This window comes from Carassius carassius, chromosome 21 (genome assembly GCF_963082965.1).
Source record: "Carassius carassius chromosome 21, fCarCar2.1, whole genome shotgun sequence".
Taxonomy (NCBI): Eukaryota; Metazoa; Chordata; class Actinopteri; order Cypriniformes; family Cyprinidae; genus Carassius; species Carassius carassius.
The window spans coordinates 25427998-25445271 of NC_081775.1; the positions used below are offsets into that span (position 1 = coordinate 25427998).

At 35.2% G+C, this 17274-nt stretch overlaps 1 protein-coding gene across 1 annotated transcript; it reads left to right on the forward strand.

The window, feature by feature from the left end:
• Window positions 1-9429: 9429 nt before the first annotated feature.
• Window positions 9430-11207, forward strand: LOC132097981 (N-acetyllactosaminide beta-1,3-N-acetylglucosaminyltransferase 3-like). Its single transcript, XM_059504040.1, has 2 exons — window positions 9430-9487; window positions 9964-11207. The coding sequence occupies exon 2, from the start codon at window positions 9972-9974 to the stop codon at window positions 11145-11147; it is 1176 nt and encodes a 391-aa protein (XP_059360023.1). The 5' UTR covers window positions 9430-9487; window positions 9964-9971; the 3' UTR covers window positions 11148-11207.
• Window positions 11208-17274: the final 6067 nt, after the last annotated feature.

Genomic DNA, 17274 nt, shown 5'->3' on the forward strand with positions numbered 1-17274 from the left:
TGTAATAAAACTGTATTATTGCCTTTCTTTTATTCTAGATTTTTGCTGTTTAAATTACTTTGAACAATTTAATGAAGTTCATTTTTAATAGACTTATAAAGTCCGTTCTCCACACGTTAAGACAGGATATTGATAGAATTGGGGCGTCACTGAAAAAAAGAGACAGGAATGTCAATAAAAATAAATTAATTAATTAATAAAGTCGGGGTGGCCTCCATTCATTACATCCAATGCATTTAATGACAGTCTGTTTGCTTGCAGATAATAGCCAATCAGTGCAATAAGTGTTGCAGCGTAATTTGCCAAATGTCCCGCCCCCTCCTCGCTCTCATTGGAGGATATCGCGTTTAAAAAAGAAGGCGCGTGACGCTGTAGACGTAGAGTGGAGTTCTTTTTGCCTCTTTTTTATTTACATTTTTTTTGTAATGTATTAATTATCACGGGCTGTAATAAAAACAAGTATTCCTATACTAATACTAAGAGTAAATATGGTTCGAATAGCCTGTATTTTAGTAGGCTATATGTTACATCTCCCCTTTGAAGCTTTGTTTTTCTCCTTTTCCATCTCTCCAATCCTATTCTGCTCACAGGTGATTAGAGATGAGTTTTGTTCCCACCTTTGCTTCAGTTTGCTGATTTTTGTAAAATAGTTTATATTTTTGGCTTTTCAGATAAAAGAGTGGTTTCAGTTTAATATGTTGCAGGCTCATTTATTGTAAATAAACAATTGATAATAAATAATATTGATGCTAATAAAGCTTAAAGAACGCCGAACAAGGCATGGAACACCTTGGTGTTTTACTGCTGCTGTTGAAGTGTGTGTCAGTTTAAAAACATTCAACAGAAGGTAGGGGATGTTTGTAAATCTGTGTGGGCAAGAATAATAAATGCATATGTCTAATCTGTTTGATAATCCTTGGTAATGTTGCGTATTCCATCATAAAAATAATATTAGTTTAACTGGATACCTTTGCTTATTAATTGGATTTGGATGAAGATCTCAGTGTTCACAGACATAATATATAAGATAGGCCATATAAAATGCATAATTTTATAATTTAACATGTTACGTAATTATATAAAAATGATTTTACTTTGGATTGTTATTCATTATATTTAAGGCTAAATAATAGAGTTATTCTGTGTTAACTCAACCAGAAGACCCTGGTTTATTTTATTTTTTTATTTTGTTAAGATTTCAAAAGGAAAGTTAAATAAGAATTATAATTTATAAATCTTGAATAAATCTAGAGATTCAGTCATGCAAACTTTAGAAAAATATTTATAGTACTCAGACAGGTATGTTCTTCTATGAAATTGTGTTATAGAAAATCACGAGATACATTTCTCGTTTCAACACTGTATGTACTTCAGGTATTCCTCTTTAAAAGAAAAAAAGTAGTGATGGTGAAATGAAGCTTTTCAGCACCGAGGCTTTCCGCTCAACTGTACTGTAAAAAGGTTCATTTCTCGAAGCTTTTTAACAAGTTACACACTAATGACATCTTGTGGTCAAAGATGGAAAAAGGTGCCTTTGCGTCCCAGATGGAGAAGGGTCTGTCTGCAGACTGCAACATAGACATCATGTCTATGGACTGCAAGACAGGGGCGTAACTTGAAGTGGGCGTAACTTGACGAAAGAGGCGTAACTTGAAGTTGTCCAAATCACACAGAACCACGTGAGATGTCAAAACGAGATTTTGTCGGGCTGCATTCGAAACCGCATACCCTTTAATTAGGCACTTAATTTCAATAAAAACTAATTTAACCAGCAATAAAAGAGTACATACTTTACAGTCTGAATGCGTATTGGTGTATGAAGCATTAATGCGATTTGGATATCATCATCCGCTATGTTGATCATCTGACCTACAAAGTTCAAACGAGCGTAAAAACTTAAAAGATATGAGTGACAGGTTTAATGAATGTATTTGTAAGTATCTTGATAATCAGAGGTGGGTAGAGTACCCAAAAACTGTACTCAAGTAAAAGTAAAAGTACTTCTAGAAATATTTACTCAAGTAAAAGTAAAAGTACTAGTCTTGAATAGTTACTTGAGTAAGAGTAAAAGAGTATCGGATAAAAAATCTACTCAAGTAGTTAGTTACTAGTTACTTTGGGTCATATATACTGAGCCTATTTTTATTTAGATATATAGATAAAATGTATGTAATGTATGTGTGCGTGTATAAATGTATATATTTCATCAGCCTTTACTCCAATTTATGTAATTTATTATAAAACCCTGTCTGTTTACTTAAGTAACAGATATAGGTGTCATGCCATAACATATTGTTAATACGACTGACTTTATATTAAATGTGAATTTAACATTGAAAGTTAATGTGATATAAATATTGCTACTAATCTTTCATTGTTCAGAAAGAGAGCAGGAGCGTCGCCCACAGTAACGAAGTAAAAGTACAGATTTTTCCCCAAAAATTTACTCAAGTAAGAGTATAAAGTACCCATCTTTAAATATACTCCGAAAAGTATTCGTTACCCCAAAAAATTACTCAAGTAAATGTAACGAAGTAAATGTAACTCGTTACTACCCACCTCTGTTGATAATGAAGATTGTAGTCTAGCCAATACTGTTAACTTAAGATTTTATATTTTTTCAACTCCACTAATGTGTGTTTTTTTTATAGAATTAGAAAACCCAAAATCGTTATCTCTAGAATATTTTTTCACTTATTTTATGTGAATTTATTTTTCTTGTATAGTATCTCATACTATGATGAATACGTTAAATATTTATTTACTGTTTTATGGCGTTTTGATTGTTAGAAACAATCGTCTTACCCTGATCTTTTATGTAATAAGTTTGGCAATAATAAAAAAGGGGTACAGGTGCACTACCACCTCATAGCATCACTAACTCAACAGTCCAGTACGGTTTCTCTCAGCAATGTCTGCACACGTCAAAAAGCTGCTCGAAGATCTCACCTTTGGAGAAGATTTTTTTTTTTTTAGAGTATAAAATCAACAAAGTAAGTATTACTACTCAAATTAAGATTACCCCATAATGAATTGCATTTTTTGCCCACCCCAACACTTACATGCAATAATGATAAATGCCAACCAATAATTATATAGATTTTTTTTCCCCTTAAAATTAAATTTTAGTAAAAGCAGCAAAATGTGTTTTCTGACGTGACATAGCTACATGAATATACAATAATGCAGTTGATGTGTATACATAAGTATTCAGTCAAGCAATTAATACATGAATGGATAAAATATTTATATTTTATTTACTGACAACAAGAAACAGGTATAAATGATTAAAATAAAAGTATAAAATGTTAGCATCACAATAAATGCATACATGTGCAAGTCAACAACACATGAAACCACGCTTAATTCAAAAACTTACTGTTCTAACGATCATGTATTTACAAATGGTGAACCCCACATCTTACTAACATCAACACCGCTGTGCCAATTCTGCTGCTGTGCTTCACAATCTCACTCTTCTCAATGGGGATGTCGTTGACCAACAGGATGAGGAAGACCATGATGCTGGCTCTCTGAACCACACAACCTTGAAGCGAGAGCAGAAGAACACGTGCAGGACAATCTGACTGCTGCGGTGTTTGTTCATCTTCAGTGCTCTCTTCACAGCAGTTCAGTCAGTGTACTGTTTGAGAGTACATTTATTACTCCGGGATATTGGTTTGTTTTAACTCTGAGGGAGTGTCAGCCACACATATATACATACATATATATATATATATATATATATATATATATATATATATATATATTAAAAAAAAAAAAAGTTAACAGCTTAAGTCATTTGTGGATTAATGCGTATTGGAGACGCGAACAGTTTAAAAAGATCCAGTTACATCGAATGATTCATTCGCGAACCGGATATCACAAACTGCTTTGTTTTGAACTCTCTCACAACAGACACAGAAGAGAAGACAATGCTGAATAAAGTTGTAGTTGTTGCTATTTTTGGACCAAAAAATTCTAACTTACCCTCTGATGTCACATGGACTACTCTGATGTTTTTCTTACCTTTCTGGACATGGACAGTAGACCGTACACGCAGTTTCAATGGAGGGACTGAGAGCTCTCGGACTAAATCTAATATATCTTAAACTGTGTTCCGAAGATAAACGGAGGTCTTACTGGTTTGGAACGACATGAGGGTGAGTTATTACATAATTTTGATTATTGGGTGAACCAACCCTTTAACTACCCTAGAACCGGTTTGTCCACTTTGCAGCCCCCAACACCAAACACAAAAAAACTGGTACAGTAGGTGTCACTGGGCTAAAATCAAATTACAACTAAACTAAACATACACAGCTTTAGCCTACATCAAAACATGTTGGAAACGTTTGTGTACATTGAACATCTCGTTACAATCTAGTGTTTACGTAACGGTCACAGTTAATTACTTCGTCATTTTGGTCAAGAAGTGTCTGCTAAATGCAATGTAATTACAACATGCTAAGACGCTTGTGAATAAACTTACTTTGGCCAGTACAATGTGGTTTTCATCCCCTGGAGGCTTGTAGATGGACCCAGCCACAACAGAAAGCCTCGTAACTTTCCAAAGACTTGTGGCTTTTAAACTCCTGCATTGTGTAGTAACTTAGACCAAAAACAAGATAATTCACAATGTCCATATATGTGCATGGAGGTATGGTCCAGGTCTCTGTGCCACACTGCTGCAGGGAGCTTGTATGGGTCGATATCTTGGATGCCTGAGAGCTTCTCCAAATACCGCCGTTTTGCGCTTGGTGTAACCTAAAAATAAAAACTGTATTCCATTGTTCCTATGTTTTCCATATGTATCGTGTGAGATATTGGAGCAGTTTTTAACGCAGCAGTGACTTCCATGCATGGTAAAACAGTGCGGAATTGCGAAAACCTCCTCTACTACAGAGTTAACAACACGTGTAAACAATCATGTTTTGCCGCCGTGATCCTGCCAACATGACGGAGACTGATATCAAGGGGAGGGCCTCTGTACTATGACAACAACTACTCACTCGAAGTACTGTTTGCTGGCTTGATGATCTACAGCTCCTGAACCAATCCATTTGTGAACTGCACATGAGACTCCAATGACTTGTAGCTTCGGAACTGTTCTGAAGTGTAGGCGCTAACAAAAAAAAAACAATGTAGCCGAGGATATCTGTAATGCAAAAGTGCAGCAGCAAGTCGTGGTCGGTGCTCCACTTTTTTGTTGTGAAATTCGTATGGATCCAAACCATTAATAGTGCCGATTTTGTCCACATACCGGTCCCTGGCATCCCTATTTAGCGTATCCCTGTAAATCCCACAACCATTTCGCGATTTTAACATCTTTTTTTCTTTCTCCCAACTCTGCTTCTTCTCATTCGACTTGCTGTATGTTTACATTCGCGAGGCCATCAACATGGCCGCCACGTCCCAGAATGCAACGCGGCGTCCAAGCCCTATTCTTTTTATAAAGTAATCAACTGAAACCACAGATTACCAATCATTACAGTATAAATAATCTCCATGATTGATTAAACACTAGACAATTTTTGTACAAATGACATACTTCACGATCAGTCATGATTATCTAAGCATTAAGATGAGTCATCACGAATTACGACATTAATAAGGGATTAGAAACAATCTCAAAGTAACATCAATAATAACATTGCACTTACATATCGTCATTGACACGCACCAACTAAAACCACTCAGGAATCTTCTTCTTTTTGGGTTTTTAAGGCAGCCGGCATCCTTTGAGTTGCATTACTGCCACCTTTTGGTTTTAATTACCCTTTGTTCTCATTCATACTAAATCCTCCTATCTAATCCAGTCATCCTCAGAAAACCAAATATCACTTTCCTACCCTCCACACTCTCTCCATACTCCAATAAACTTTTTACTGTATTATCTACCCTTCTTATTTTTTTTTAATTGTGTTACCATTTCTTGTCTTTCCTGAATAAATTTCCTGCATGTTATAAGAATATGTTTTACTGTTTCAACCTCCTGACATTTTTCACACATTCCTGTAGGATGATTTCCTGTAATAAAAAGTGTACCATTAAGATTGCAATGCCCAATTCTCAGGCTGCTCATCATCACCTGCTCTTTCCTCTTTGTTCCCCTACTTCTTGATATACCTACTTTGCTTTGGATTTCGTGTAAATGTCTCCCTTTTGTTTCATTATCCCAGCTCTGTTGCCATTGTTGATTTATACTTCTCCACACTATGCCTTTCCCCTCTGATTTTGATAATTTAATGTTGACTTCAACTTTTCTTTTTTTAACTGCATCTTTTGCCACCTGATCCGCCTTCTCATTTCCCTGAATTCCCACATGTGCAATCAGATGTTCTTTTACTAATCTCCACCTGATACCTAGGAACAACAACTGCAGATCCTGTTGCCTTTGTTTGCATGTCCTTTGACCCATCTGTGAAAATCTGAATACCTCCCTTATACTTACATTCTCTATAACTATAATATACACTAGTTAAATCAGCATTCTTATTATTGCATTTAATCTCAAGTATTTCCAGATCTACACATGGTATTTCTAATTGCCAGACAGGTCTAATAGGCCACACCACATTTATGCCAAACTCTTTTTCATATACTCCTGTATCTTTTGCCATTTGATTCCCTGTCCACCCAAAACTTGTTTTTTTGTGATGTCTCTTTCTCCCAGCATGTCCAAAGCACCCTTTTTGTCAGATGGTTATCTCCATGTCCTCTTAAATTGACCCAATAATTAGCCCCCAGCTGCTTCCTCCTCAACCACAATGGCATTTCACCTGCTTCAACTTGGAGAGCACATACTGGGGAGGTTTTAACCGCTCCTATACACACTCTTAAGGCCCGAGCTTGTATAACATCCAAGTCTGCTAACACAGACTTGGCTGCTGAACCATATACAATGCTTCCGTAGTCTAACCTTGATCTTATTAAGGCTATATATATATATATATATATATATATATATATATATGCATTTCATCGATGTAACCTCCACTCCCCAACCCAATCCTGCAATACACCTCATGACATTTATAACTTTTTTACACTTATCTACTACATATCTAATATGCTCCCTCCATGTAAATCTCACATCAAAATACACTCCCCAAAAACGAAATTTTTCAACTCTCTCCAAATTATTTCCGTACAATTTCAAATTCCATTCCCTACCTTTCTTTCTTGTAAAGAACATAACTTTTGTTTTTTCCACTGAAAACTTAAATCCCCATTTTGTTCCCCACTTTTCAACTTGATTAATACCATCTTGCATTTTCTTGACTGCATATCCCACATTTCTCCCTCTTTTCCATAATGCTCCATCATCTGCATCAAATGATCTCCCCATATCAGTTGGAATGTTTACAAATACATCATTTATCATAATGGAAAATAAAGTTGGACTTATTACACTCCCCACTCAGGAATCATTAGAACAAGTGATATTTAGCAGAAACCAAGCACTAACAGTCCACACCTGACCGAAGCTTCTGGCAATTTCCTCTTAATGCAATCGACGCTATGGCTGGTGCAATACTTGCAATGAACTTAAGTGGGAGTATGCTGCCGCGCAACTGGAGAGAATAGATAATGCTTCCCAATTAACTATAAACATACTTGATTCATTGAGGGCTTTTATACAGTCTCCCTGTTCAAACACACCTGATACTCATCAGCTCATTAGTGAAGACAAGACCTCAAATGTGTGTCAGATAAGAGACACCAAAACCGATGGTAATCAGCTAGAACAAGTCAAAGTAGTGAGATTTCTGGGTATGTGGATGGATTATAAATTAAACTTTGGAGTTCATATTCAGAAATTGATAGAAAAGTCTAAAAAAGGAATAAATGTCTTAAGATGCTTGTCAGGTGCGGATTGGGGAGCAAGTTGCCAGTCACTGAAAAGAATTTATTATGCAGTGATCAGGTCAAATATATGGAAGTATGGTATACAGTTCTGCGAATAAAACTTTACTTAAAAAAATACAAGTAATACAAAATCAGGCATTGCAAATTTGTTGTGGAGCATCTTCTCCGGTAGTATCATTACAAGTTGAATTAGGAGAATTATCGTTGGAACAACGCAGACTTCAATTGAGGATGAGATACTGGTCTGGTGTATGTGGACATCTGGAAAATCATCCAGTAAAAATACTTTTGAAGGAATGTTGGGAGTATGAATACAAAGAAATAGCAAGCTTTGGTTGGGTAGTAGGGAAGGAGGCAAATAGCTTGGGATTGAAAGAATATTTAATAGCCCCTTCTGTTCCAATACCAGCAATTCCTCCTTGGATGTATCCTATGCCATTAATTGACTTACAAATACATAAGGAAATAAATAATCAAATAAGCATACCAACTAAGTAAGTAGTTAAACAGTATGTAAATCGAGAATATTATTCAGTATTACAGGTATTTACAGGTGGGTCAAAGTAACCAGAGTCTTGTAGAACTGCAGCAGCAGTATTCAATCCTACATTTAATATAAAAATTGCAAAAAGATTATCGGATCATGTGTCTCAATGGGGTATTTACTACTGAATTACTAGCTATCATATTAGCACTACAGTGGATTGAAGACGTTCAACCATCAAGAACTGTGATATGTACTGATTCAATGGCTGCTCTCACTAGTCTTATGAGTGGAAAATCGGAATCTCGACAAGATTTAATATTTGAAGTTTTGCAAGGTTTATTTAGAGCAAGGCAGTTAGGGGTATTGGTATTCTTCCTCTGGGTGCCAGCACATGTGGGTGTGGATGGTAATGAGGAGGTAGACAAGTTGGCAAAGAAAGCATTAAATTAGCCACAAATAGAAATGAATGCATCACTAAGTAAATCAGAAATCAAGAGATTAATAGCAATTGAAATTAGTAAAAGATGGCAAAAGATATGGAATAATGACTCTAAAGGAAGACATCTTTATCAAATTCAGGAACGGGTTGGAAATGAGAGGAAAAGATATGGAAATAGGAAAAAAGATGTCATTATTACAAGGTTAAGAATTGGTCACACTGCATTAAATTATAGTCTTTATAAAATAGGGAAGCAAGATACAGGAAACTGTGATAATTGCGGGGAGTTAGAAACAGTGCAGCATATTCTTTTAGAATGTGCTGCATATAAAAGGGAGAGACAACAGTTAAGTCAAGAGTTAGGAAGGATGGGAGTTGATACAATTTCAATAAAAGTATTGCTAGGAAATGGGACAAGACAAGACAAGACACAAGAATTCATGAATTATTATTTAAATATCTAAATAAAACAGGAATAATAAATAGAATTTAATTTTTTTTTTTTTAAATTTCATTTCTTCCAAAGCCAAGTACACTCCACACTCCAGATCAGTAGGTGGCGGAAATGCACCATTTATGTTGGTCTGCCAATCCGCCATTAAACACCAGAAGAAGAAGAAGAAGAAGACACCAAAACTGTGCAGTGTTGGGGGTTCTCCAGGACCAGGATTGGGAACCACTGCCATCAGGTAATGAAAAGTTTGACACACACAGTGATCTTCATGCTTACTTGGGCCAAATACAGGAAATGTGCAAAGATGGCAAGTGTTGGGATTTGGACAGTGCAAAAGTTTAAGAAAACAACAAATGTTTTTTTTTTCATTAAATGCCAGCAACTGCACCCACATACAAAAATGACATAGCACAGAATTTGTTATGGATCCACTTACCCAGATCCTTCCAGTTTACTGGGAATTTATTAACCTAATGTTAATATTTACCCTGTCCCCAAACTCTTTTTCCTAAATGGCTTGTATGCAGAACATTGCAGCTGGAATGAATGTCCAAACTACATACATACACTTTTATTTTGAAATGTGCCATTTAAAATCATTTTCTAATTATTATCAAATTTGTTGTACTGTGATGTACATTCATGTTCTTGACCAAGTTCAATACTCTTGTATTTGAGTAACATTAATATTGTGTCTCTGTTCTTAAACAGGTGCAGAGATGAGAAGGAAAAACTTGCAGACGATAGTGTTACTTCTGACAGGTGTTGTGTGCCTGGTCATTATCATGATGAAAAACAACTTTGAAAATGACTTGACACTTAAGAGCAAAGACGTATATAAGATGCTCAGTCAACAAAATGATTTGCCCAGCTTCGAAACTCTGCAGCCTGTGTCTTCACATTGTCATCAGAATATGTCTGCTTATAATGTGACTGGATTTTCTACTCTGCCAAATTATATCCAAGACTTCCTGCTTTACCGACACTGTAGGAGTTTTCCCATGCTTCTTGATGTGCCTAATAAGTGTGGTGGACCCCAAAACTCTGCAGATGTCTTCCTTTTGCTGGTCATCAAGAGTTCTCCAGAGAATTATGATCGACGAGAAGTTTTGCGGAAAACATGGGCTAAAGAAAGATTGCACAAAGGTGTGTGGATCCGCAGAGTCTTTATAACCGGAACGAGTAAAACTGGCTTTGAGAAGCGCCGGCTGAATAAACTATTGAAGCTGGAGAACCGTGAGAACCAAGACATTTTACAGTGGGACTTCAATGATTCTTTCTTCAACCTCACACTGAAGCAGATTCTTTTCTTAGAGTGGATGGAAAGATGGTGCCCGCATGTCAGATTTCTTTTAAATGGAGACGATGACATCTTTGCCAATCCGTTTAACATGGTTGAGTATGTTCAAGGTCAGGAGGACAATGATGGACGTAAACATCTCTTCGCTGGGCACCTCATCCAGAACAAGGGTCCTATCAGACAACGTTCAAGCAAATATTTTGTCCCGGTGCAAGTACAGGAGTCTGATAGGTATCCTCCATACTGTGGTGGAGGAGGCTTTCTTCTCTCCGGCTTCACGGCCAAAATGATCTACAACATGTCGCACTCTATAGATCTGCTGCCCATTGATGATGTTTACATGGGAATGTGTTTGGAAAAGGCTGGCCTCAAACCTATATCCCACTTTGGAGTGAGGACCGATGGTCTGGATATCCCCTCTGAAAACGTTGACCAGTTCCACCCTTGCTTTTACAGAGACCTTATTTTAGTCCACCGATTTCTGCCGCACATGATTTTTGTGATGTGGAGTGAGATCCAAAACCCACATCTGCAATGCGGAAGGACAAATTCCATGTTCAAAAACTGGGTGTGGGGAAATATAACAGGGGATTAAGAATCCTATTCTAAACATGGTGGAAATTCTGAAGTATATGGTGTTGTTTCCAAAACTACTTTCTTATACAGTGCGTATGAGAAACAAAGAGTACATATGCAGAGTTTTTTTTTTTTTTTTTACACTTTTGTGTGTATTATGGATTGCAGTGCTGTAGTCTAAGCAAGTACAAATAATAGGCTACTTATGAGCTTTAGGATAAATCTGCTTTCATTGACTCTCTTTGTGTAATGTTTTACGGTCCTTGCTTGGTGGAGAAAATTAATACTGTTACTCTGATAGCCTACATTTCTACATCTTGTTACCGTTACGGTCTCTGGTAGACCAACCTCACAGAGAGCAGGTATTCCAAAAGAACAGTCTTTATTATAAATCAAATCGTAAACGGACAGGAAAAACTCAGGAATCATCCAAGCAAACATGTAACATGGACAACAACTGAAAAAAAAAATTAGATGGAACTCAGGACTTAAGAACACAGGGAATAATGGGATAATTAATGACAAAACAGCACTGAAAAAAATGATTATTAAGCGTAATTAAATTTTGCTAGTTAAATCCATTTACATTTAGTTTTTGATTTTAATTTAATAAGTAATTGGTTTTATGCTAATTACATGTGTTTTAAATCCTAGCCATGTGAATTAATTAAATTCAGTTTGAAAATATTAAGTTGATTCTGTGCGCATGTGCACAAATGCCTTATTTGGTTAAAGATGAGATCTAAATTGTTTTGGATGGGTAATCTTTAATCTTCTTAATTATTTGTTCTAGAGCAGTTTTTTGGGCGGTGGGTAAGGTAAGTTAGATGATTTTTTGGTGAAGTAAATACTACATAAAAACAAAAGTAATTTCTACATTAATTTAGTTAAGGCAAGAATTAAAAAAATTAAGAAAATTCTAAGTTAGTACCGTATTTAAGCTTGTAGAATTTAAAGTTGGAACTCATAAGTATATTTTACTTGGAACAGTTTATGTTTACAAGGATTCTTTAAGTAAATATCTAAGTTATGATCCCATTCACTAAAAAAATGACTCAATGGCTGCGTCCGAAATCGCATACTTAATGAGTAGGTACTTAATTTCAACAAGTACTTACTTAACGAGCGCTAAAAGAGTACGTACTCTACAGCCAAATCTCGTTGAGTATGAATCAGGTATGAATGCGGTCCGCCATGGTTACGTTATTATGTGACCTGTGACGTTATTAAAAGCGCAACAGCTTCAAAGATATGACTGCGACATGTTTAATATTTTCTATCTAAATATTTTGATGTTGATGCAATTTGCTCCTTTTGTGGTCTTGTTGAATACACAGATGCTCTTTTATTGTTATTGTAGTTTAACCAATACATTTTGTGTTGTTTTTATATTTTAACTCTATTGAAATGACCCGCTGTTTATCCTTAGCTAAATATTAAACACCTCATAGCATCAGTAACGTCACAACTCTACCTAGTACGGTTTTCCTCAGCGTTGGCAGTATTTGTAATATCTGCACAAATGAGACATGGATCAGCGGCTTGAAGATCTCGCCTTTGGAGAAGACTGTTGATTTTACACTTGAAAAATGTAAGTATTACTACTTAAAAATTAAGATTAGCTCAGAAAGCATTTCTAGCCCACCCCAACACTTATCAACAATAATAATGATAAATGGTGACTAATAGTTATATATTTATTGTAAAACAAACAAATTGTAATTAGTTTTTTTTTCATATGCCATATGACTTCACACTAGACAAATGCAGCCAAGATGTATACATCTAAATATTCAGTCAAGTAATGAATGAATGCATGAGTTGTTGAAAAAAAAATTCTACATTTTATTTACTGAAAACAACAGGAGACATGAATAAACAAATAAAAATAACCATCACAATAAATAAATACAAGTCAACAACAGATGAAACAAAGCTTTATTCAAACACTTCTCTGTTTCTAAAAGTGTACAGATGGTGAACCCACATCCGTCCATCAGGTCCCTCACTGCTGCAGTCAGACTGAATCAGATCATGATGAGAGAGGGACATCAAGTCCTTGTCTGAGTGCACAGAGAGTATGAGGAAGACCAGGATTAAGACCCTGAAACACAACACAAAACGAAGCCTGACTTTCAGATTCTTCAGGACATTATTTGATGATGCTTTAGAAGCTTCTGAAACTCAGGTTTTATTGATTGATGTTGTATGAACCGAAACTAGGAGAACAAACTTGACCAAAATCACATCCTCAGTGTCTTTTGGTCTCTCTAGATGCTCTCGCTGCTCTGGGCTCACTGAGGATGAAGAGACCACAGCGACATCTGGCTCAGATGAAGCAGTAAGAGCTGGAGAGATGGAGCGCCTCATCCATGACACTCGACCATTTCCAGGATGCTGCTGTGATCTTCTCCATCCTCATTGCACACAGCTGTCTGCAGACATTTCAGATCCTGCAAAGATGCACAAACACAAAACAAAAGCAGTCATTTTGTATTAGAAGTAACAGAATGATCTTACTTTATATTTTGGTTTCAGGTTTTTTCCACAGATGCCTCTGTCACCTGCTCAACCACAAAAGATTTGCATCAAATGAACAGCAATCAAGAATCAGAAAAGTGCTGTAATAACTCTGTTTGAAATAATTTTAATAAACTACAACTTAAGATCTAAAATATGTTTTATTGATGAATGTAGTGTACAGCATTTCTTCTTCAGTCTCTCTTCATTAGATAAACACACGTGTGTCTCATCTGTCCCTGTAACTTCCAGACAAGATTCAGTCTCGATTCATTTATCTGATATACTACATTTACATGTTGAGATAGATGCTGATGTGTTCACTCACTTTTTATCCAACACAAGAGCTCCACAATTTATCAACAATACTAATGGTCAAATGAAACAGATAACTTATGTTTACTTAATGTAGATGTATTTACATTACTTACATTAATCTAAAGCAGTATAATAACACACACATCTCTCACTCAGATGTCTGTTCATGTGATTTGCTCTTAGAACATTTCTCTGTCTCATATTAAATAGACATTTAATCGTCTTTAAGATGTATATGGTTTATATAAATCCACTTTGGAGACGTACATGTGCTTACTGGAGATCCGCTGTTCGCTTTACATAATAAAACGTTTTTTTTTTTTTTGCAAACTTGTTTGAACTCAGAGGGAGTTGTCAGCCACATTTTGCTATTTTTGGACCAAAATGTATTTTCGATTCTTCAAAAAATTCTAACTGACCCTCTGATGTCACATGGACTACTTTGATGATGTTTTTCTTACCTTTCTGGACATGGACAGTATACCGTACACACAGCTTCAATGGAGGGACTGAGAGCTCTCGGACTAAATCTAAAATATCTTAAACTGTGTTCCAAAGATAAACGGAGGTCTCACGGGTTTGAATCAACATGAGGGTAAGTTATTTAATTACATAATTTTGCTATCTGGGTGAACTAACCTTTAAGTATACGTACATCCGAATTTCGCGAGAATTATTGCAATTCTCGCCTACTCTTTTAAGAACGCAAAAGATTCAAACATACTAATTTGTCGCATTCTGCTTTTTCCATAGTAGAGAAGCATGTGATTTCGGACGTAGCCAGAGAATTTACTGAAATGTTTTATGGTAAGTGGTTGCAATCAATTTATTTTAGCTACATTTAAATAAACAAATTTTGCTGAAAGTTAATCAACTAAATTAGTTTATTTAAATATAGCTAAAATAAATTGATTGCAACCACTTACCATAATTTTTTTTTTTTTTGTAAATTCAATGAATCATTTGTTTCAGTGTATTTCCCATCATGCACTGGGGCATGAATAATTAAAAATGTTACATTTTTCACTGTTTTCGAGTTGTATTTACATTGTTTTATGGTTGCTTTTGAGGTAAGGTTTAGTAACATACTTTTTTGTGACACCTGGAGTTCATTTTCCACTCAAAATGACCAATTCATACGGTACCTGTAAGGTTTACTTAGTTTTCTCGTGGCCAAAACATAATTACTCGTGGGAACGTGATAATATGTCGTGGCCACAAGATATTAATTTGTGGGAACGTCATATTAACTCGTGGGAACGTCATATTATGTCGTGGCCACGAGATCGTTTGTCGAGGTAACGACATCCTTATGTTTATTTTGAATTAAGAAATTATTATTTATACATAAAATTTATGCATTTACATTTTATACATTTATGACATTTTATGTTAATGTCGAGCATTTACAGTACGCTATTATTTACAAAAGTATTCAGAATGTTAAGTAAAGAGATCGAAATTTAAGCAAAAAATGAATATAAACGAAATTAAATAATATAACCAATAATAATAGGCTAATGATAATAATAATAATGTACACATATTACGTGGGAAACACTATCAGTTAATGGACTTACAAGACTGTAGGATGGATAAAAAAAGTTTTTATTATGCACTTTATGTGATATTTATTTATGATAAACTTCATTTGAATACTGTCGATCGCATGTAATACAGCCCGGTAGCCAAAGCATATGGTTAATATAATAATTACTTAATTCAAAATAAAATATTAATGATTCCACCTCTGATAATCCTGGGTTGCTATGGTCACGCAGGTTTGTTTACGCATTAAACTCATGGCCACGAGAAAAACATGTCGTTCCCTCAACATAAGAAGTCGTGGCCACGAGAAAAACTTGTTGTTCCCTCAACATAGCATCTCGAGGCCACGACATAAGGATGTCGTTACCTCGACAAAATGATCTCGTGGCCACTACATATTATCACGTTCCCACGAGTTATTATTTCGTGGCCACGACAAAACTAAGTAAACCGAACAAGTCACCTATTCACTGATTGTTACAGTAAATGTATGGTGTACCATGTATTGAGGTCTCTGAGAATATAATAGAGTAGATAGAATATAAGTACAACCAATTTATAAAATATAATTACACTCAACTTAATATATCTGGATTTAGATAAATGTATTTTGTGCAACCCCTTGACATAATAAAATTAAGTAAAGTCAAGATAACATTTTTTTCAATGAGTTGGGAACAATGAACTCATCAAGACATGCAAAACTAGGTCACAACAGGCCATATCTTAATCATTTGCATGGGGGTGAATCTTGTTTCAGTTCTTTTGATTCAAAAGAATGTTTTGCAAAGATGCCTCATTTATAGCATCCACAAATCACAAATCTGAATCGCAAGACAAGCACACTGGACAACATGTAATGGACTTTTACAGAGATATGTTCATGTAAACTTTTAGGATATTAATTATTTGATAACCTATGTTTTTAACTTATGAAATGCTGATGAAGTTATTTGAGATAAAATTTGACTTGAAATGTAAATATCATACTTAAAATGATAGTTCACCAAAAAATAAAATAAAGTCTGTTATTGTTTACTCTCATGCCGTTCCAAAACTTTTGTGTTTCAAGTCAAAGCCAAAGTCAAAGTCTGCTTTATTGTCAATTCTGTCACATGTACAGCACATACATACAGAGAATTGAAACTGCGTTACTTTCAGACCCTTGGTGCAGACAGTTAACACTAATACTAACAGTAGAATATGCACTCAAAAAAATGTACTTTCACTTTTGCCAATTTTACTTAATCCGTTCATGTTTTGATTACTTAAAATAATTAATTTAACAATGTGAACTTAATTTAGTCTAGTTCATTCAACAAAAAAGTGTGTATTGTCAGCTTTACTTAAAAATTATTTGTTCAGCCAACATAACATTGTTGCATAAAAGTAACAGATTAATAAAACCAATACAGACTTGAATCTCAATGGCTGAGGATTTTGCAGTGTATTATGGGTAAAATTGTTGTTCTGTCACCCTCTTGCAGAAGTGTAGCACCATTAGATATGTACGTGAGTAATAAAAAAAAACATGTTTGAAATACTGAACTTGTTCTGATATATTTTAGAACAAAACATACAAACAACTGGTTGGAAATGCAACATTGCATTTCAAACATGTTTATGATCTGTTTGATGAACTGTAATTAAGAGATGGTTTATATGTTGAGTTGTATTGAGCAGCTGCACTCTTTTTTTATTGATTTAGTGTTATGGACTTATTAAATCCTAATTAAAGGGGGTGGTGTTTCTGAAGTGGC